Source organism: Cetorhinus maximus, chromosome 11, assembly GCF_964194155.1.
Source record: "Cetorhinus maximus chromosome 11, sCetMax3.hap1.1, whole genome shotgun sequence".
Classification (NCBI taxonomy): domain Eukaryota; kingdom Metazoa; phylum Chordata; class Chondrichthyes; order Lamniformes; family Cetorhinidae; genus Cetorhinus; species Cetorhinus maximus.
Window position 1 is genome coordinate 12434438 of NC_135889.1, and position 23904 is coordinate 12458341.

Here is a 23904-nt window from a genome sequence, read left to right on the forward strand (position 1 = left end):
GAGGTTAGAGAGGGCTACCAACTCAGCAACGGCTGGCAGAAGGGATTAGTTTTTATTTCCACTTTGTGATGAATGACTGAGTTTAAACTGGGGTCAGTGTCAGCAGTACGTCAAATGCCGAGGTGCACCCGGGGTAGTGTTCCTGCTCCTTCTCACCGTTTCGTGACTACTGCTCAAAAGCAAGCATGCCTGCATTTAGGATATGTTTGCAAGTTTTTGTTGTTGTTGTGATGCCCATGTCGTTGAATAACCTGGTGACACTCACTGGTTCGGCAAGAAGAATGGTGGCTTGCAGCAAGGTACGGTGGCCTGCCTTTGCTGAAGGGACTGTACTCTAACACAAGTCAGCATCATGAGGACAGGAATAGCAGGAAAGGTCTCCCTAATGTCCTGACCAACATTTACCCCTCAACCAACATTGCTCAAAGAGATTACGTGCTCATGATCACGCAGCAGTTTGTGGGACCTTATTGAAGTATTAAATTGACATGTATAATTAACAAATTAAATTTAATGAGTTATTCCCCCTTAATCCCTAAAGTAATTTTTTTTTTATCACTCGCACTTGACCAATGACAGATCTGAGTGCTGATTTGTGACAATCACAGCAAGATTGCAGAAATTCAATCTGTTGGCGATTACTGGGAAATAACACTGCTTCATTATTACAGAGAGGTGAAAGAAAAAGAAACATTCCCTGGAGTGATGAGAGAGTAATCTAATTTTTAAGTTGCGCCCTTATGGTTTATGACATCATCTGACCCTTTCAATCAGATTTAGGCTTTGTAATCACTCCCAGGTGCTGGTTATTTTAAATGCAATAGAATTGTACAGCCCAAAGAAAGGCCCTTCAGCCCATTCTGTTTGTGCCAGTTCTTTGAAAGAGCAATCCAATTAGTCCCACTAGCCTACTCCTTCTGCCTTCAAACGTTATGATGTAACCTACTTCCCTTTCAGGCCATACACATTCCAGATCATCATAACTCTCTGCATAAGAAAAAAAATAATCTCTTTTCCCCTATGGTTCTTTTGTGAATAATCTAACCCAATTGTAGATATGGATTACCTTCATGTTTCCACACAATACTTGAAATATATGCTAGCATTAAACACATGCACAATTCCCACTCTCTTTGAATTATATTTTGCAGTTTCAGCATTTTGTTGTTTTGCAACTTTAGTGTCAATCCCTTGATTTTGCCGATTGCCAGGGTGACTGTTTCCGATTTGGGCAGAGTTACGGAGAGCTCTGGCGAGGAGAGGGTTAACCTCAGAGCAGAGCACAGCGTTCACAGAGAGATCGATCGACCGAGGCCTGGTGTCTCTGCTGCCGCTGCTGCTACGAAAGAGGGAAAGTTAAGTGAAAGTATCTCGGGTGGAAGAGTTTTAGGTGGGAAATATATATATATATAAAAAAAAAGAACTTTGAGCCGAGTCTTCCCCCAGGTGAGTGAGGGACAACAACAACTCACAACAGATCCGAAACGACGGCGCCCATTTGGGGTTCGAAACTCTTGTGAGAGAAGAAAAGGAGAATGGAAAAATAGGGAAAAAAGAGTCACGGGCAGGGAGCAAACAAGGAAGGGAAGGAGGTTTCAGCGTTGGAAAGCAAAGTGCAGCCTCTGCTACTTGACTGTGCGCTCAAAGCGAGAAGGAACACAAGAGCTGCGCTGGACGTGGCTCGGTGTTGAGAGACAGCCGGAGAAAGTTTTCCCATTTTCCGGTCAAACCTTGTTCCCACTCACCCGCCTTGTTCTACCTGGGAAAAGGAAGTCTATTCCTTCCGGCGGCGTGTGGGGTCTGAGACAAGAGGGAGCGGGGCTGCCTCTTTAAACCGCACCTGTAGGGTGCAGAGGAAATCAACCGGAGCAACATTATTAACAATATAAACGACAACTAAAGATCTCCATCGACTTTAAGGACCTAAGGATTGGAATATATATATATATACACACATATATATTGTCTGCATTTATCTCATTCACAGATCTTCTGGAAGCAAATGAAGGGGAAGAGACTCAATTGATGAAAATATATTTAAAGCACAATTTTCACTTTTTAAAAAAAGATATAAATTGTAAGCAGTTTCACCTGTCTCCCTCTGACTGAGGATGGTAACTATGCGGGGGATCTAATTGTTATTAGCGAGCCCAGCGAGCAGTCTTTCGCGCTCAGGTGTGCTGCTCCCGCCGGCTCGCGCGGGGACCACTCACCTGTGCTCACCTGCAACCGCGCGGGGACCACTCACCTGTGCTCACCTGCAACCGCGCGGGGACCACTCACCTGTTCTTACCAGCCGCCGCCACCATGAAGGTGACGGTGCAGTTCGGCCGCACTGGGATCGTCGTGCCTTGTGGGGACGGGACCCTCACCGTCCAACAACTCGTCCACCAAGCCGTGCAGAGGTACTGCAAGAACACCGCCAAGGTAAGAAGGTGGACGTCCCAACACTGCTCTTGAACTGAAGTAAACAGGGGAGAGTCAATGTTTACCTGTTGACAGATTGCCTTCCAACATGGCGGCCCTGAAAGTGTTAACTGTGAATAGGGAGATTTAATAGTCACTGAAAATTACATATTGAATAATAGTTACTGTATGGACACTGATGTCTGTGTTTATGCTCTACGTGAGCCTTCTCTGGCATCTCATCTAACCCTCTCATTGTAACCTTCTGTTGCTTTCTCATACACCCCCTTTTAAGTGAATCTCTGCTATTCCCCTCAGGTACTTAGAGAGACTGTGAACTCCACAGTCTTACTTCCAAAAGTGATGGACATTTATAGGTCATCTTTTTAAACTCCCAAAACTGATCCAGTCATTGTTAACACTGAGAGGCTTGTTTCTTGGTGTCATTCTCACAATACCACTTTATTTTTTTAATGTTCCATGTTTACTGGTAGAGTTTTGATACGTTGCCAAAGTAAGTGTTATCAGGCATTCCTTCACCTGGCAGTTTTGGACTTGGCAACAGGTGAAACTATAAATGTATATAAAACCAGATTTGTGTTGTCTTACTCATCTGTCTTCAAAAATGTTACTAACTTTGATGCTTCTGACTGAGTGGCAGTATTCTCGGCTCAGTCAGAAAGTTTTAGGTTCAAGTCTGACTCTAGAGGTTTGACCTCAAAACCTCGGCTGCTGCTACTTCAGTGCGGCACTAAGGGAATGTTGCAGTGGTAGAGGTGCCATCTTTCAGATGGGGCATTAAACTGAGGCCTCGTCTGTCCTATCTGGTGGATGTCAAGGTTCCCATTATATTATTTTGAAGAAGAGCATGGAAATCCTTCCTGGTGACCTGGTCCAATCCCTGAATCAACACCTGAAACTGGTCACTTATTGCTGTTTTTCGAACCATGCTGTCAGCATGTTTGCTGTCACGTTTCCTGCACTACAATGGTGACTCCACTTCAAAAGTGCTTCATTAATTGTAATGTGCTTTGGGACATCCTGAGGTTGTGAAAGACACTATATAAATACAAAGCTTTCTCATTCTAACATGAAACTTTTTTTTAGGTGAGCTTGATCTTTTTCAGCACCAAATCATGTGTTAGAAAGTCTGATGCTGATGGGAAAAATCGATGGTAAAAGAGATCGAGGTAGACAAAAAATGATCTTTTTAAAGAGCCTCGCAAACTAGATGAATGTACCACCAACTAAGATGATTCATGCCTCTAGAGCAAGATTACCATGGAGGTCCATGGTTGCCAATGCCATCTTAGATCATGGTACCTGAAGGGAGAGAGAGATTTTTCCAAAAGTCCGGATTTTGTAGTATATGATTGCTTAGCTTTTACAAGTTTCAAACAGAAAAAGAACCTTTCTTTTAACTCAAGTGCTAGCTCAATTACAATGAGATATATATATATATATGTATGTGTATATATATATATATATATATATGTGTATGTATACATATCTGTGTGTGATATATATATGGTTTTGGGAACACCAGGCACTTTCCAGAAAATGGACAAGAATATATGGTAACACCTCAATTTTGAAATTCTCATTCTTGTTTTCGATCCCTCCAAGGCCCCATATATCTTTATAATCTTTTCCAGTTCTACATCCCTCCATGATCTCACCATCTCCATCACCCACCATTGGTGGCCGTGCCTTCAGTTGAATAGGCCCTAAACTCTGGAATTCCACCTAAGCCTCTCTGCTTCTTCTACCTCTTCTACTTCATTACCTGTCTTAATATCCCCTTATGTGACTCAATGTCAAATTGTGTTTGGTAATGCTTCTGTGAAATGTCGTGAGATGCTTCACTACTTTAAAGGTGCCAAATAAATGCAAGTTATTGTTGAATGTGAAAAATAGATGAATTGAGTAGTATGAACATGAAGCAGACAAAACCTTTGAATACCTTGTCGTGTTAATAATAGAATTTGCCAGTGAATGACCACAAATCATTGGATTGTCCAAAACAAAAACAGAAATACCTGGAAAAACTCAGCAGGTCTGGCAGCATCGGTGGAGAAGAGCAAAGTTGACATTTTGAGTCCTCATGAGCCTTCAACAGAACTAAGTAGAAATAGGAAAGGGGTGAAATATAAGCTCGTTTAAGGTGGGGGAGGGGTTGTAGTATGTACCATTGTTGCTTAGGTGAAAGGTTGTGTGTAAAATGATGAACTTACCTGCTTGCAACTACGTGAAAGTGGATGTTTGTCAGCAAGCTTAACTTGGGTTGCTAGGGTGAGTAAGGACCAGCAAGGTAGCATCAGTATTAGTTTAGGCTTTGTAAATAAGAAGTCAAAAGGAAGATGTGCATTTAAATAGCACCTTTTATGATCTCAGGACATGTTAAGGAACTTTACAGCCAATGAAGTACTTTCAGAAGTGTAGTTACTATTGTAGGAAACGTGGCAGCCAATTTGCGCACAGAAAGGCTTCATAAGTGGCAATGTCATAATGATCAGAAAGGATAGAGTTTTGTTGGATGAAAAAGTGTGTGTTTGTAGTAACAATGCGAAAGTGATTTTACATTACAGTAATATTGCCCTTCACAGTTGTGAACCCATCACAATCTTTTCAAATCTGGTTTCGAAGATTGTTCTTTTTTCTTAAATATTAAAATGCAGTGGAAGATATTTGACAATCACATTATTTTAAGTTCTTGTGAAATTGTGAAAATAACTGTAATGTACTGTTTGGCAGCATCCTGAAGTTGAATGCTGCCAAATAGATACTCTATTGTGGACACAGGAATTTTGCCTATTCAAGACAAAACCGTGGCCAATGGTTGTTAGGATTATGATTCTTGATCTGATTAACAGACACTGCCAAGAAATAATTATCTGACATCAGGCTTTCTCCATCAATTTTCTCTCCTCACCATCTTTCTTGAAGTTGGTGGTTGGCCTTTGCAGGGAAATAATTCCACAAATGCTGGTTGCTCTCTCATTATTTTGCCCAAGGGTCATTGTTCATGTGTGAGCTTTCTGAGAATGTTGCTGGGCTTTCTGATGAGATTGAACTTGGATCCTGTTCCTTGCACAATTAGCAGAGAGATCCTGTAATTGGTCTTGGTGGTTTCTGGTTTGAGAAGGACAAATCAGCCAGGATTGCCACTGCTTTTTTTTCTATCTAGTGATCTCACCTTGATGTGAGCATGAGGCCTTTCCTTCCTGTGTGCATAAGCTATTCACTGGACAAACTGAGCCTTTGGGGAAATTACTTTCTGACTTTTTTAGGTTGATGAAAATCTTGTGCTTCACAACCCAAGTTCAGTTTCTAGTAAAGTATATAGAGCCTTTACCCCGTAACCAAAGGACAGTGCAGGAAATAATTAAATTCACACTAATAATTAAATTCACACTATCTTCAATGTTGTTTGGAAGTATACTGCTCACCAGTTTATATGTTGGTGAGGACGGATCCACATGCTGCTAAAAGCTGCATGTAAGTTACTGTAAAGGAAACTATTTACATTAGGAACAAATATATTTTCCTGGAATTTCTTTATCCAGTTTGCTAATAAATTTAATGCTCTCCTGTACGGCCTCCCATCTTTCACCCTTTGTAAACCTGAGATCACTCAAAACTCTGCTGCCCATCTCCTAACTCCAAGGAGTCCCAAGTCCTTCTCATTCATTATCTCTATCATCACTGACCTACACTGGCTCCTGGTCCAGCAATGCCTCAATTTTAAAATTCTCGTTCTTGTTGTTCAGATATTTCATGGCCTTGCCACTCCGCTCCCTCTCTTTGTAATCTCTTTTTTTGACCACCTGTCCTAGTATCTCCTTATGTGGCTTGGTGTCAGATTTTTGTCTGATTACATTTCTGTGAAGCTACCTGGGGTTGCTTTACCACTACTATAAGTTGTTGTACTGCACAGTATCAGTTATCTGGTCTTACTAATGTCTTCTCCACTTTGTTAACCTATCAGTGGTTGATTCTATTCATGCCGACTTTGAGAGTAAAACTGCATTAGCACTTGCTTAGGAAATCCATATCCAAATTGTGCCTACTTATTTTACCCCTGACTGGAAGCCACTTACAAGGTTTTGCACCAGCGAGCTGCACGTGGCAGCGGTTTCTCTGCTCCTATGCTTTTGTTTTTGTTCGATTCAAAAGTAGGTCAGTCCATTTGCGCACACGATTCTAGTGCAAATGAAGACGCTTGTTTGACAGGCACACAAAGCCAGACTTGGGTCTTAATGAGTCTAAATGCAGGACTGTGATGAACTACAATGGATTGCAAAGCAGTGTGGCCTGCATATTGAGTTTTAAAAACATGGTCAGAAGAGCTGCATACAATCTACATCTTGTGGACTGAATCCTTAAATAGCTTGACACTGAAGTTCAAGACAGGCCTATTCCAGCAATTTGATAATGAACTGTGACTCCAAGGATTAAGAAACTGAGATGTTTAAATATTAAAATGTCTTCAGCTGGATATTGCCTTGCTTGTGTCGCAGAACAAGCAAACAGCTCTTCATTGGTAAACTCACTGAGCTAAATGGAGTCAATTTTAAAAGCTGTATTCATTCTTGGGATGTGAGTGTTGCTGGCAAGACAGATATTTATTGTCCATATTGAGTCGCTTTTCAGTAGTTGGTGATGGGCCACCCTGAGCTGCTGTAGTCTGTTTGGTGAAGGTCCTTCTCAGGATTTTAATCCTGTGACAATGAATTGTTGTCTGACTATGCTTCTGTAAAGCATGACACTGTATAAATGCAAGTTGTTATCATACATTGAAACCTTCCATCTTTTTCAAGCATCATCATGTAAGGAATAAATGATTGCTTACCTTGCTTTAACTCTCAGACTTATGGGTCAGGATCTTTAGGTCAGGGATGGGGGGGGGGGGGCCTGCTCGCCAACATGTAAAACGATGTGGGATAACATTGGGCCGAACTCCTGACGTCACCCTGCGTATTTCAATTTTCAGGTCGGCGGGGGCACAGCCAAATCAGCTGTGCGCCTGCCGACCTGTCAACGGCCAATTGAGGCCATTGACGAAAAGTCATTAACCTCATTAATGGAACTGCCCGTCCAACCTTAGGGTTGGCGGGCAGGCCGGGAGGCCTGACGGGCTTCAGAAAAAGCATGAAACCTCATCCAGGGGTGGGATGAGGTTTCATGAGGGTTTAAAAAAATTTAAGAAATGTGTGATTTACAGTGATGGACATGTCCCAACACATGTGACAGTGTCACATGAGGGGACACGTCAGGGAAATTTTGCTCTTGCACCTTTACCATTTTTAAATTTGGCGCCGATCTCCCTGAGGCAGCACTTAGCCTCAGGGAGATGAGTGCACTCTCGGCTGAGGGAATCCACTCCCCCCCCCACCACCGCCCCCCCACCCCCCCACCCCCGCCCCCGACCCGCACATGGAGCGCATAGTGCATCCTGGCGGACGTCATGTTGGGTGGACCTTAATTGGCCCACCCACGTAAAACAGCGGCGCGCCCGATTGGAGGCGCACCTGCCAGCGCCCGCTCTTGCACATCCCCCCCCCCCGACAGGGGGAGAATTCTTCCCATGGATCTCTTCACATAGTACACGATGGTGAATGTTGAGAAGGTTACAGGACTGCTTTTGCTATGACCATATTATTCTATCTCACGTGACCATAACTTTTGGCCAGTATTATAATAGTAACCCAAGGGTAAAGATAATAAACAGACAAAAAGAGTGTTTTACTGAGATTATTTTTCCCCTCAGAGGTTTGTGTATCTTGTGTTTGTAAATTGAACATACTTGTATGTGATGGCACTTTTGTAAAGAAAGAGAAAACTTTCATTTATATAGCTTGACCTCAAGATGTCCTAAAGCACTTTTATAGCCACTCGAGTGCTTTTTGAAGTCACAGCCAATTGTACACAGCAATGTCCCACAAATGATTGTGATCTGATCACCTATTTTATTGAGGTTGGTTGAGTGGGGTGGGATCAAATTACACCTAAAACTTGGTGAGATTGCATTCTGTTTGGACCAGATGGCCTAGTGAGAATATCATTTTCCCACCAGGGTTTTGGAGTTTGAGCTTTCCGGAGCTCGTCCATGTTATGGGAGATAGCTGACTCAAATTGTTGATCTGTGTTTGGTTGATGCAACACGGGCTAGTCCGCTTGTCCAATAATTAGTTACGCACTCCCCCTGACGCTAACCTTGACAATACCTATTTGAAGCCACGTCAACATTTGAAAACAGGTTAGATGGGTGGTTGAAGGAAAGAGGAATAAATGGATATGGGAATTGAATGGCGCACAAGATTAGGATTACTGTTCATGTGCAAAACAAACACCAACATAGACTAATTGGATTGAATGACCTGTTTCTACGTTGCAATTTCTAGGTACATTTATGAAATGACCGGAGAGTCTGGTTACACAGGGACACATTAAACAGCTATTTTACTCATGGGGTCATTCAGGAACCCTGTTTCCCATCTCTTCAGTTCAAACTCTTAGCCTCTAAGCTTCTTGTGGATGTATTAATATTAATCAGTTAATACTAGCTGTTAATTTTGTTCTGTAATAGTTAGTTTTGAGATACAGGATTGCTTTTTATAATGGTGTGCTTTATTTTCAAAACAAGTTGCATTTCTTTGAAGAGGGAATTGGCACTTGTACCTAACTGGGAATCTAAAGATGATGCAATCACAAGTTTTGTTAATTGGGATTGCTGGGTAGGCTAGCTTGGTGGTCAAGAGGTACGAGTATTTAATTCAAATTTTGGCCTAGAATTACCTGGCGTGGTGCATTTTGTGGCATGCCCCCTTATTTACAATAATGGCAACAACTTGCATTTGTGTACCATCTACCATTTAGTAAAATGCCCCAAGGTGCTTCACAGGAGCTCGATCAAATAAGGTTTGGCACTGAGCCACAAAAGGAGATATTGGGACAGCTGGTCAAAAAGGTAGGTTTAAGGAATGTCTTGAGGGAGGTGAGAGAGATGGAAAGGCAGAGAGGTTTAGTTAGGGAAGTTTAGAGAATAGGGCCTTGACAGCTGAAGACATGGCCGTCAACAATTAAACTTTTTCCCTTGTATTTCAGCTTGAACTTTTTGCACTGCAACTTGCTGGAAGTGGGAGGGCAGTGAGGCATCGACAATCTTAATGAGCAATGGGGACCGACAGTCTGTACCCTTAACCAATGAGATTGAAGGGTTGAGAAAGAAGCAGCAAAACAGCAGAGAATAGGGTGACTTAGAATCAAATCATGTACAGAGAAAGAAATAGAGAGGGAAAGAAAGATTGGGTTAAAAGAGAGAAAAGAGAAGACAGAAACAAAGATTAAAAATTAAAAACAAAGTAAATTTAAAAAAAAAAAGTTTCATAACAATTTATTTCTGGCAGGGAGACACAGTTTCAATTGTTCTTTTTCTGGGGTGGAGAGGTTGAGTGGAAATGTCGGAAAATAAATCTTGTAATTTAAAGGATCTTGCATGTTAAGTATCAGCACTAACTTTGTGCGATAAATTTAATTCGTACTTACAGCAAAAACGCAGCAATTTGTTGAAACTCACAAGATTGGTGGTGAGCTGCCGTTTTTGTGAGGCTAACAACAAAATGACAAATCATCCAGCGGCTTGTGCTGACTTTAAAAGTTTCGGGATCTCTCATCACATGATGCTGGGCAATTTACACAGCAATGGCTAGCCCCATTAAATTTGATGTTATTTTTACCAGGAAACTCAGGGCTGTATCCGCTTCTTGATTCTCCTCCTGAGCCTTGAAGCATATAAGGCAGGCGAAGCACATACTTGCGTCTGTCCCTGTAGCTAGTTTTTCCTTAAATAGGGTCACTAGCTTGTCGCCAGAGGCTATAGCTTGAGGGGTGCCACTCCACATCAAGCATGGCGGACCGGGATACTGGCAATACTGCCTGCGATAGGTGTATTGAAAGGACTTACAGTTTGATAATTAACCTGTTTGGCTATGTTATAAACGTACCTTCCAAGGCTATCAAGTCTTGCAGTGGAACTTGAACCCAGAGCTGCTCCCTCAGAGACTGGGATGCTACCCACTGCACCATAAAACCTCCTTCAATGTTGTATAGTCATATCAAAATAACAGACCAGGTGGTCTTTTCCTGGCTATCAAGCCTACCCCACATAGTCATGATGCCTGGGCCATTGTGATTGGATACCTTACTGCCAACCAGTAGCAATATAATCTCCTGAGAGAGGAAAGGAGCTGTAAACAAAACCCCAGCTCAATTAAACAAAAGAAAGGCTTACGTTTATATCGTGCCTTTCACAACCTCAGGTCATCCCAAAGTGTTTTATTACTAACAAAGTACTTTTCAATATGGTCACATTTGTAGTGTAGGGAATGTGGCATCCAACTTGTGCATGGAAAACCTCAACAAACAAAGCAATGTGTTAATGACTAGATAGTCAGTTTTTGTGGTGTTGATTGAGAGAGAAATATTAGCCCGGACACTGGGAATAACTTCGCTGATCATCTTCAAAATAGTGCCATGGACTCTTTTACATGCAGATGAAAGGGCAGATGGGACCTCAGTTTAACGTCTCACCTGAAAGACAGCACCTCCAACAGTGCAGTGCTCCCTCAGTACTGCAATGCAGTGTCAGCCTTGATTTTTGTGCTCAAGTCCCTGGGGTGGCATTTGAACTCTCACCTTCTGGCTGTGAGGCAAGAATGCTACCAACTGAGGCAAAGCTGACACATAAATTCAGAGAAAAAAGGAGTGAAACATTGTCAATGTGAGTAAACAGTCATTTTTATAGTGATTGAAATTCAATTGAAGGTTTGCAGCAAAGATAAAAGAAAATGTTTCCGTTTTGGAAAGTCACCACGCTTTTTTTTGGAATCGCCCTGGAACCCTTTTATATGTTATAGGTCAGAATGGACAAAAATAAACTTGTTCACAAATAGGACAGGAAGATAATGGAAATGACTGCACTGGTGCTCATGGATACAGCACTTGTTGTGGATTTGCTTTTCAGGTTTGTAATTATAACTTTATAAATATACTCTCTTTCATAGAAAGTGTATTTATAGATTTTCCTAAATGCCCGACAGTGCCATAATTTAGAAATTGGTTAATACTTTTACAATAGCTCTCTCTGTAACACTTCAGAATTGTTGTTGTTAAACCATTTGAAATGGGGGAAGAAATTCAGTCAGCCAGTTAAATACAGGATTTAGATGAATGGTGTTTGTTTAAGAAGTCTTAAAACTTCTCTATCTTCTTTGTTAGTGGAGTGTACTCACTGACAATTTGCTGCCAATGCTGCAAAATGTGCCCTAAATTTTGCTAATGGAAGTTATCGACAGCATTCATACAATGCAGAAGGCATACATTTGGCCCATCATGTATGTTCTGGCTCTTTTGAAAGAGCTGCCGAATTAGTACCACTTTCCCACTCTTTTCTCATAGCCCAGCATATTTATCCAATTCCTTTTTGAAAGTTGCTATTGAAACTGCTTCTGCTGTCCTTTCAGGCAGTGCATTCCAGATCATAGTTCGCTGCATAAATATTTTTCTCCTGATCTTGTTTTTTGCCAATAATCCAACTACTGAATAGAAATTAATAAGAACATAAGAACATGAGAAATAGGAGCAAGAGAAGACCAAACGCCCCATTTGAGTCTACTCTGCCATTCAGTATGTTCATGACTGATCTTGGCCTTCAACTCTACTTTCTTGCCCCCCCCTCCACCCAGAGACCAAAAATCTGTCTAGCTCAGCCTCCAATATATTCAGTAATGGCACATCCACAACCCTCTTGGGGTAAAGAATTCCAACGATTCACAATCCTTTAAGCGAAGAAATGTCTCCTCATCTCAGTCCTAAATGATCGGCTTCTTATCCTGAAACTGTGACCCCTTATTCTCGATTCCCCAGCCAGGGAAGTGGTTATCTGTTTTGGGGTATGTTAAACAACAAGCCTTTAATGAGGCCAAACAGATGCAAATAGAAATTGGATCTCCCTGAAAAGAATTTTCCCTGCCTCTGCCCACATAGTCTCTTAATAAATGCAGGACTTCACCAAGGAATCCTTTGAACATGGGTGTTTGTCAGAAATTTAGACTCTTGAGTCATAGATATAACAACAACTTGCATTGGTACACCTTTAATGTAGCAAAACGTTGGATTGCAAGCTCAAGTAGGATGGTTGTGAATTTGGGTAAGGAAGTTGGTATGGGGGTGGGGGAGAGGTTTTAAGAGGAAAAAAGGGCAGTGAACTCAAGCAAGAGAGCTAGAAGAGTTAAGATGGAAGTTCAAATTATCGAGGATGAGAAATCGGTGGTGCAAAGGCTGAGGAAGGAAAGGGGAGAAGATATCTCAATGAGAAACTTGGTGTGATACTTGGGTGGATGGCATAGAACAAGGATTTTAAATTGAGCATAATTTGGCACTGAAGGCTGTATTCTTTGCCAGACAGAGACAATTTGAAGTGAATTTTTTTGACATCAACTTAAATCAGTATGTAATTATAAGATAGTCACTCAGAAATGTGATAAGGAATTTAGGAGAAAATCTTTTTCCCCAAAGAGAGGTTAGAATGCGGAACTTGATACCTCATGGAGTAGTTGAAGCAAATAGCATACATGCATTTAAGGGGAAGCTAGAAAAATACATGAGGAAGAAAGGAATGAAGGATATGCTGATGGAGTTAGATGAAGTAGCGTGATGGGAGATCCGCATGCAGTGGAAAAACGAACATCGACCAGTGGGCCGAATGGCCTAATTCTGTGCTGTAAATTCAATGTAACTGTTGTGCTAGAGGTTGGAGACTGGGATCTCGTAGAAACACGGTGAGTTTTAACCTCTCAATTGGCAACATCAATTCAGTAATAGAATCTTGTGGCACTGGCATCTTATTAATTCTCAGGACATAGGTGTCACTGGCAAAGCTGCCAAAGTGAGTTCAAGGAGCAATTAAGAGTCAGCCAAATTGGTGTGGGGGCTTGAGTCAAATGTAGACCTGACTGACTAAGGACATCAATTTTCTCTCCCTTGAGGGTTATTAGTGAACCAGTTGGATTTTTGCAACAATCCCACAGCTTCGTGGTAAAAAAAATACTGTGGATGCTGGAAATCTGAAATTAAACAGGAAAATGCTGGAAATGCCCAGCAGGTCGGGCAGCATCGGCAGTGAGAGAAACAGAGTTAACATTTCGGGCCAGTGACCTTTCATCATAACTGAAAAAAAACCTGAGATATAATCTAATTTTAAGCAAATACAAAGGGAGGGAAAAGCGGGGAGAGGAGCAAGAACAAAGGGAAGGTCTCTGGTAGGGTGGAAGGCAACAGAGATTAAATTACCTTGCGTATGATGGTGCAATCAAAATTAGATGCAATGGGAACAAGTAAAAGCAAAAGATGTGCCTGGAGGTGGTGTAACTAGCAATAGCAGAATCATTATCAACAACTGCCATCCAAATACTAACCACTGTCCTCTGCCTGGCCGAACTTGATTTCACATTGAACAACTTCTCCTCTGAATCTACTCACTTCCTTCTAATAAAAAGTGTTGCCATGGGAACCTGAATGGGTCCTAGCTATGCATCCTATTTATGGGATATGTGGAAGGTTTTTTTGTTCCACTCCTCACCCTTTTCCCAGTGCATTGATGGCTGTTTCTGTGTGATTTCCTGCTTTCGCCCCAAACTGGAAAATTCCATCAACACTGTATTCAATATCTACCCTTCTCTCACCTTCCTGTGGTCCATTTCCAACTTTTCCCTTCCCTGTCTTGAATTCTCTGTCTTCATTTCTAGGGATAAGCTGTAACGAACATTCATTATAAGCCTGTTGACTCAGCTACTTTGACTGCACTTCCTCCCCTCCACACCCCACTTACTGTGAGGACTCTATTCCATTCTCCCAGTTTCTCCATCTTCGTTGCACCTGTTCTGACGATGCCCTACCAGCGCTTCTGATGTATTTTCCTTTTTCCTCAACTGAGGATTACCCTCCACCATGATTTTCAGGGCTTCCCACATCTGTTCCATTCCCCATAATTCTGCTCTCCCACCTTCTCCGCTCCCCCACCCACCAGTACCTTAATAGGCTTGCTCTTTTCACCGCCTTCCACCCCACCAGCCTCCATTTTCAATGGATAATTTTCTGCCATCTCCAGAGTGATGCTTCCATCAAAAACATCTTTCACCACATCCCCCCTCCCCCCCCACCACACCTCACCACACCTCCTTTCAGCATTCCGAAGGGACACTTCCCTCTGTGACAATGTGGTCCACCTCCCTCCCCTTCCTAACGCACCTTCCCATGCCAGGTGCAGGAGATGCTGTATCTGCCCTTTTACCTCTCCCTTCTCACCATCCTGGGCCCCAAACACACTTTCCAGGTGAAACACTGATTAACTTGCACTTCTTTCAACTTTCAATTTTGTATATTGCATTCACAGCTCATTATGTGGTGTCCTCTACACTGGAGAGACCAAATTCAGAGTGCGTGACTGCTTTGTGGAACACCTCCATTCAGAGCCTAAGTGTGACCTCAAGCTTCTGGTTGCTTGTCATTTTAATTCTCGGCCCCACTCCCACTCTGACTTCCTTGTCCTTGGCCATCTACACTATTCAACGTAATCTCATCTTTTAATTAGGTACTTTACAATCAATTCGACTGAACATTGAGTTCAGTAATTTTGTATCATAACCTCTGCTCCCATTTTATTTGGTAACAGCTGTTGATGATTCTGTTATTCTCATTTACACCTCCCCTATACACTCATCTTTTGTTTCCTGACTTGTTCCATTGCCGTCCCTTTTTGCCTTGCAACAACATTCATTTTGTCATTTAATCGAAAAAATTAAATGGGGGTAGGCAAGAATGTGGAGTTGAGGCCATAGTCAGATCAGCCGTGATCTTATTGAATGGCGGAGCAGGCTCGAGGGGCCAAGTGGCTTTCTCTTCCCCCTAATTCGTATCTTTGTATCTCTCCTGCCATCATCCCATTTGTTCCTCCTGTGATTTCACCCACACCCCGACTCCCTTTCTCTGCCTCTCTATCTTCTTAAAACCTGCTACATCTCTGACTTTTTCCAGTTCTGATGAAAGCTCGTTGGCCTGAAACATTAACTCTGTTTTTCTCTCCACAAATGCTGGGAAACTTGGTGAATATTTCCAGCTCCTTGGTCATTTTTACTATTGTATGTTGTTTCCAGACTGTTACAGTGGGATGGCGGTAACCTGTCCACTTTCTTCATAGCAAAAGTGAGCTCCCTTTGTAACTATTAAAATATATTTACCTCAAGAGTCTTACTTTCCGAGATGCTTAAGTCTACAGGTTTTCTTGCTGAGATCCTACATTTCAGGAATATGTTTCATTTTGTTTTGGGGACGCTTATAAAATGGAAAATAGGAATTTGTGTGAAAGGGGAAGAGAAATATATTAAAAATTGAACAAGCATTTAATTGATGGAAGTAATTATGTTAGGCTTTAATGGAACAGATCTATGTGATATAGTGCTAGGAACAGATGAACAGATCTATGTGATATAGTACTATAAACCAGTTTCAGTATTTGAGGGTTTCCCTTAATCGAAGAGTAATGGGTTTCCTAATTCTGAGCTGTATTGTTTAAATTTATGTCTCTCGTCTTGTCACTTGTACTGCAGCATATCATATCTTTATACCATGCCATTCTTGATTAATGTGTGGGATCTACTCCAGTGCTGTGTCATAAATTACATTCTTGTTTCAATGAATGACATACACTTGATTGATTCTGTCTCCTTTTGTGGCAGTTTAGTTTCACTCGGTGAAGTTGACTTTCTCCACCCCCACTTCACATTTTTGGCTTGTGTCCTGACCTGGACTATTTTTAATATCCGATTAGTATATTCCAATAACAGTCTATTGCCATCTGGCACATGTACGTAGGAGGAATACTAAAGCTTTGGAGCAAAAGGGATTTTTCAAACCGTTTTTTTCTCATGTGTTACGATATTATGATTATGAACACATGGGTAGCTTTTGTTTTTCTAAACTTCATTTCTGTGTGAATAAAAGGAGAACAGCAGTCAATAGCAGCTGACCAGCTGTGGATTTGTGATTGCATAAAATGGCACTGGTTATTGGCGAGGAGTTTGTGCGACAGACAAGTTTGCAAACTCCAATCGGAGCATTGTGCGCTATAGCAGTTGTACATTTCTCAATGTTGTAATGTTGTGCTTAATTAAGCTGAAACTTTTTATAAAAGTTAATAGTGTTTGCCAAGTCCATGACACCATGGTAGGGGGAGGGGGGGGAAGGGGGTGGGGTGGTGGCGCTCAGCTGTACAGCAGGGTACAAGGAAGGCTGGAAGAGCAATAGTGTTGGGTAGGGGAATAGATAGGAATTTTTGTGGTTGCAGATGTGAATCCAGAATGGTGTTGCCTTGCTGGTGCCAGGGTCAAGGTCGTCACTGAATGGCTGCAGAGCACCCTGAGGGGGGACTGTGAATAGCCACCAGTCATGGTCCAAATTGGTACGAACGATATAGTCAGAAAGAGGGATGTGGTCCTGCAGTTCAGAATTTAGTAGTAATATCTGGATTACTTCTAGTACCATGTGCAAGTGAGTATACAAATAGGAAGATAAGGCAGATGCATTTGTGGCTGGAAAGATGGCGCAGGAGGGAGGGCTTTAGATTCTTGGGACATTGGGACCAGCTCAGGGGGAGATGGGACCTGCACAGGCTGGACAAGTTGCATCAAAATAGAGCCACATTGAGTCCCTTGTGGGCTGTTTTGCTCGTGCTTTGGGGGAGATTTAAACTAACTTGGTGTGGGTGGGAGAACCAAGAGATAATAGAGAGGAATACCAAGATGAACAGGACACTGGGAGAGGTAGATGGCACTGGAAAAAGGAATAGTAAGTTAATTGATGGGGTCAGAGTAAGGGAGAAAGTAATCAAGTGCATGTATGCGAATGTATGGAATGTAGTAAATGAGATTGGTGAGTTACGGGCGCAGATTGTCATGTGTAAATATGTTGTTGTGTCTATAACAGAGGCCTGGCTCAAAGGAGGGCAGGACTGGGTGTTAAATATTCCTAGATAATAGGTGTTCAGGAAAGATAGGAAAGGAAGAAGAGGGGGAGGAGTGGCGGCATTGATTAAGGAGAGCATTGCAATGCTGGCTAGAGCTAAGGAACAAAAACAGAGTAATTACCTTGCTCGATGTTGTCTATAGGCTACTAGTAGGAAGGACGTAGAGGAACAAATTTGTAAGGAAATTATAGTGAGGTACCAGAATTATAGGATAATTATAATGGGGGACTTTCATTATCCAAAAAAGACTGGGATAGTAGTTGTGTAAAGGGGAATGAGGTGCAAGGATTCGGAGACTGTGTATTCAGGAAAATTTTCTGCAGCAGTATGTTTCCAGTCCAAAGAGAAAGGAGGCACAGCTAGACCTGGTTCTTGGGAATTAGGTGGGCCAAGTGGATCAGTAAGAGAACATTTAGGGGACAGTGATCGTTATATCATAAGGTTTAGGCTGACTATGGAAAAGGACAAATAACAATCCAGAGTAAGAATAAGCCAACTTCAATGGAGTAAGAACAAACCTGGGCTGAATAAATTGGAGTCAAAGGTTAGCAGGAAAAACTGTAGCTGAACAGTGGGCTACCTTCAAAGAAGAGAGAGTTCGGGCACAGTCAAGGTGTATTCCCACAAAAAAGAAAGCTAGGGCAAACAATTCCAGAGCTCCCTGGATGACAAAAGAGATAGCAATTAAGATAAAGGGCAGAATTTTGCCCTTGATGGACGGGGGTGATCAGCACCACACTGCGATTTCACACTGGCGGGCCAATTAAGGCCTGCCTAGTGTGAAACGCGAACGACAGTGCTCAGCACTGCCTTTGTGGGGGGGCGGGGGTGGGGGCGGAGGGCAAGCGGGCCGAGCGTGAACTTTGCGCATGCGCGTGAGTGAGTGCTTCATAATCTCCCTGAGGCACAAAACTCCCTCATATAAAAAAATAAAGAAATTAAAAATGTAATAATTCAATTGTAAAATTTTTATTTTTATTTGCTTTTGAAAACCTCATCTCACCTGTGGATGAGGTTTCCAAAAAAATGCAAAGGCCGCTTGGCCTGTTTGCCTGCCCGCCAACCGTGAGGCATTGCCCTGAGAAATGACTGTTTCCTCAGCTTTGGTTTAGTTCAAAAACGCACAATGTGTGGACATGTTTCTTTTGTCTGCAAAGGACAGGGCTCTGTGTGGAAAGATATGTGGCTTCTAGCATGTGTAAGTGAGCTACACTGCAAGCCCGACTGACGATCTTAAATTCGTTTTCAGTGTAATTCTTTGTACAGTCAGGATAGTTTATCAGGTATTATCCAATTGCAGAATCGCACCTAATGTTGGACACTAGGTTTTGAGTTTTGCATGCACAGGCTGGTTGGGTACGATCAGTACTCATATTGATACATTGCATCTTCATCATTTTGAATTTGAACAAAACTGGGCAGTTAACTGTTCCATGCTGTATCCTCTATGGCAATGCTTCCACCAATCGGAGTCCACTTTCTAACCAATCAGCACTCTCTTCACATGCAGTATAAATTGTTGTTACTTTTTACTGTTGGAAAATTCTTGCGAGCTGTCCTGATGAGTGCAAACAAAAAGCTTTCATAGCATGTCTGTTTTTCCAGCAATACTTAAGTTCTGTACTACCAATAGAAAAACTGTGCTTATGACAAATGTCAGGTAGAAAATACAATTGAGAAACGGGCTGAATATAGACGGTTCAGAGGCAACTTGAAAAAGCAAATGAGAGAAGTAAAGGGGGAGTATGAAAGGAGACTGGCAGCCAACATAAAGGGAACCCCAAGACTTCTATAGGTATTTAAATAGTAAAACGGTGGCAGGAGGAGGAGTAGGGCCCATTAGGGATCAAAATGGATATTTACAGATGGAGACAGACGGTATAGCTGAGGTATTAAATGAATATTTTGCATCTATTTTTACCATGGAAGAAGATGCTACCCAGGCCATGGTGAAAGAGGAGGTAATTCAGGCACAAGAAGGGATTAAAATTGCTAAGGAGGAGGTATTGGACAGGCTGTCTGTATTTAAAGTGGATAAGGCACCAAGAATGAATGAGATGCATCCAAGGATACTGAGGGAAGTGAGTGGAAATTGTAGAGGCACTGGCCATAATTTTTCAGTCTTCCTTAGACTTGGGGGTGGTTCCAGAGGACTGGAGAGTTGCAAAATTTACACCCTTGTTCAAAAAAGGGTGTAAAAATAAACCCAGCAACTATAGGCCAGCCAGTTTAACTTCGCAGATATGGAAACTTCCAGAAACAAAAATTCGGGACAAAATTAATAGTCACATGGACGAACGTGTGTTCGTTAAAGAAAGCCAGCATGGATTTTTTAAGAGAAAATCATGTTTAACTATCTTGCTGGAGTTTTTTTGAAGAGTTAACAGAGAGGGTTGATGAGGGCATGGTAGTTGATGTGGTGTACATGGACTTCCAAAAGTCATTTGATGCAGTGCCACACAACAGACTCGTTATAACTCATAGAATAAAAGGGACAGTAGCAACATGGATACAGAATTAGTTGAGTGACAGGAAACAAAGTAATGATTAATGGATGTTTTTGGGCAGGAGGAAGATTTGTAATGGAGTTCCCCAAAGGTCAGCGTTGGGACTCTTGCCCTTCCTGATGTCATTAATATATATAATGACCTAGACCGTGGTGTATCAGGCACAATTTTAAAGTTTGCAGGTGATACAAGACTTGGAAGCATTGTGAACTGTGTGGAGGATAGTGTAGAACTTCAGAAGGGAATAGAGAAGTTGGTGGAATGTGCAGACGGGTGGCAGATGAAGTTCAAAGCTGAGAAATGTGAAAATGTTTCATTTTGTTCGGAAGAACATGGAGAGAATATAAAATAAAGGGCACAATTCTAAAGGGGGAGCAGAGGGACCTGGGTGTTTTAACTCATAAGTTATTGAAGGTGGCAGGATAGTTTGAGAGAGCGGTTAATAAAGCATACTGTATCCTGGGCTTTAATCATAGGGGTGTAGAGTACATGTTGAACATGTAAAAGACACTAGCTTGGCCTCAGCTGGAGAATTGAATCCAATTCTGGGTGCCGCATTTTCGGAAGGATGTGAAGACATTGGAGAGAGTGCAGAAAAGATTTGTGAGAATGGTTCCAGGGATGAGGAACTTCAGGTATGACGATAGATTGGAGAAGTTAGGACTGTCTTCCTTGGGGTAAAGAGGGCTGAAAGGAGGCTTGATAGAGGTATTCAAAATCATGAGGGACCTGGACAGATGAGGAGAAACTGTGTTTCCACCTGTGAAAGGAACAATAATGGGATGGCACAGATTTAAAATAATTGGTTAAAAAAAGACAAAAGTGACATGAGGAAAAACATTTTCATACAATGAGTTGTTAAGGTGCCTGAGAGTATGGTGGAGGCAGGTTCAATTGAAGCATTCAAAATGGGATTAGGCTTGTCTGAAAAGGAAGAATGTGCAGGGTTACAGGGAGAAGGTGGGAGAATGGCACCAGTTGAATTAATGATTCAGAGAGCCAGTGCAGATATGATAGGCTGAATGGCCTCCTTCTGAACTGTAACAATTCTGTAATTGTACAATTTTCTTTTTAAAACAAATTAAATTGTCACTTATTGGGGAGAAATATCCAGGGTAAGGAAAGTGATCAGCCAGGATTCAATGACTAGTCTTTTTGTAATTGTTAAACTTTTGGAGGAACTGTAGGACCTCAATTTCAGTTTGTTTGGCATCTTTAACTAGCTAGTCAGGTTAGTTACAGGGACCTTATTTTTAGAAATGATCCAAGGTCAGGGAATAGACCTCCTTGTCTGCTTTCTCATTGAACTGAGTGAAGTGTATGTGGACCTCTGGCAACTAGGAATCTGTGTAATCTTGGGGATAGATGGAGAGAAATATGCAAAAAGCCACTTTATGAAGACAATTTTAAAAAAATATTCATCCACAGGATGTGGGTGTCGCAGGCAAGCCTTATTGCTCATTCCTAGTTGCCCTTGAGATATTTGTGATGAGTCATTTTCTTGAACTGCTGCAGTCATAATCATTACCGAATGACAATTACAGAAGAGTCCCAGATTCCCCCACTTAATCTTGTAGCTAAAATCCCTCGTTCTTGGAACCTTTCTGGTAAATCCCCTCTGCATCCTCTCAATGACCCTCACATCCTTCCTAAAGTGTGGTGACCAGAACTAGATGCAATACTCTAGTTGTGACCAAAGCAGAGCTTTACAAAAGATCAGCGTAACTTCCCTGCTGTTTGGTTGGGGGGTGCGTTTGGTGGTGGTGGTTCCAGGATTTTGACCCAGTGATAGTGAAGGGACAGTGATATTTTTCAAGTCAGGAAGGTTTGTGACATTTTCGGGAACTGCAGGTGGTGTTGTTTCCATGCACCTGCTGCCTTTGACCTTTTGGGTGGTCAAGGCTGTGGATTTGGAAGGTGCCAACAAAGAAGCCTTGGCGAGTTGATTTAGGGCCTCTTGTAGATGGTACATGCTGCTGCCACTGTGTTCCTGTAGTGGAGGGAGTAAACGTTTAAGGTGGTGGGTGGGGTGCCAAGCAGGCAGGCTGCTTTGTCTGCTTCCCTGTTTCTCTACATTCTGCCACCAGGAAAGAAGGAACGACCTCAGTAAGTTATTTTTAAGGGCGGGTGGTGGGGTGGTTATGCGATGACTGAGTAAATTGCTGATCCCGAATATGCTGTTTCAAGTGGCATACACTTGTGACTGCAATTTTCTCCGCCCTCTCCCCCCCCCCCCCCCCCCACCTTATTCTTGTAAAGAGAAAAGGGAGTGCAGACACCTTCCCACAAGATTGAGATTGGCCTCTTGAGTTTGGCATTTCTCTTAGTGACCAGCCTCAGAGTAGCTTTGGTAGAGATCTGAGAGCTGGCAGCTTGCTGCAGAGTTAATATGTAGGAATTCCTCTTGTTACAATAGAAACTGGTTCCACACTAACTCTGCAAAGGTATTATGACCCCAGAGTGTATATATGCATCACTTGGTGCTTCCAGGAACCGCAAGGACTGTTGCAAGCAGAGAAAAGCCCAAACTAAAATTTTGCAAAAACAGGTGCCACTTTAGCAGTGTCTCTTGCCTTTGAGTCAGAAGTTGTGAGCCATAGTCCTGCTCCAGGAACCTGAGCACAAAATCCAGATTGATATTTCAGTGCAGTACTGATGGAGTGCAGCATTCCATCGGGGTATCATCTTTTGGATGAGACATTACCCTCTCTGCCCTCTCAGGTGGGCGCAAGTGATCTTTTGAAGAGGTGCAGTAGAGTTCCACCCAGTGCCGTGATCTATATTTATCCCTCAACTAACATCACTACAATAGATTATCTGGTCTTTATCTCTTTGCTGTTTGTGGGAGGTTGCTGTGTGCAAATTGGCTGCCAAGTTTCCTATATTACAACTTTGACTGCACCTCAGAAATAGTCATTGGCTGCAAAGTGCTTTGGGAAGTCCCAAGGTTGCGAAAAGCACTACACAAATGGAAATCTTTCTTTCCCACCAGCTCTTGAGGATGATTAGTGCGTGCTGCTTTTAATGTGCAAATGGATGATATTTCTTACTTAATTAAGATAAGTAGTGGGTTGTTATGAAAGAGGTGAATACAGTGAAATGCTATGTAGGAAAATAGCACCAACAGTCGTGATTTTATTTTTCTCAAGATTCTTTAGTTTTTAAAACTAATGGGTATATTTGATAAAAGGACATTTGCCACCTGGGAGCTCTGAGAATCCTCAATGGCAATCTCAGCTTGGAGAACGTAGGTTTTTGCTCATGCAGTGATGTTTTATTTTGAAAGGTCATATAAAAGCATTGCAAGAACCATGCAATTACTACATGGGAAAATTATTTTGTAATCCCTTAACTACAGATGACAATTGCAACAGTTAATAATTGGGGAGCAGCCGTGTTAATAACAGCATTGGTGTGTTTCTCTCTACTTCGATTCTGAAGTTTGTAAACAGCTTAACAGCCATAATATCAACAAAAGTTGATGTAACAGTTGCGATTAAGTTGCCATAAAATGATTGCTGGTTTTCCCCATTGATGTCAGACAAAGTTTGTAAACAGTGCAACATTGTGATCATCCCAAGGCTTGACAGACTGAAATCTTTGTGATTGCTGTTAAAACCTGTGTAAGAATGGAAGATGCTGGATGTTCTACTCACTTGAACCATTGACAGAAGCTTATTCACACTGAGCCCCTGGATCAGGAATGCTCTGTTGCTTGGGACAATAGGACAACGAGAACTTAAAAAGGACAGTGGGAGTAAGTGCTTTTCTTGGGTGAAGGGGAAGAGTGGGAATACAAAATTTAAGAGTTGAGTAGTGTGAACTCTCTGATATGTGATTGTTATATTGCTGAATAACTTGCTGAGTGTAATGTGTTTCGGGATGGTTTAATCTGCTATCTGCTTTCCA

The 23904-nt window shown here is 42.1% G+C and overlaps 1 protein-coding gene across 1 annotated transcript in view; it reads left to right on the top strand.

Annotated features, from left to right (window-relative positions):
• Positions 1–1293: 1293 nt before the first annotated feature.
• Positions 1294–23904, top strand: part of LOC144686400 (partitioning defective 3 homolog B-like) — an 877073-nt gene continuing 854462 nt past the window's right edge. Inside the window, exon 1 of the mRNA XM_078551550.1 lies at positions 1294–2427. Coding sequence (XP_078407676.1) covers positions 2308–2427 — 120 coding nt within the window. The 5' untranslated portion in view covers positions 1294–2307. The remainder of the gene's footprint in view (positions 2428–23904) is intronic.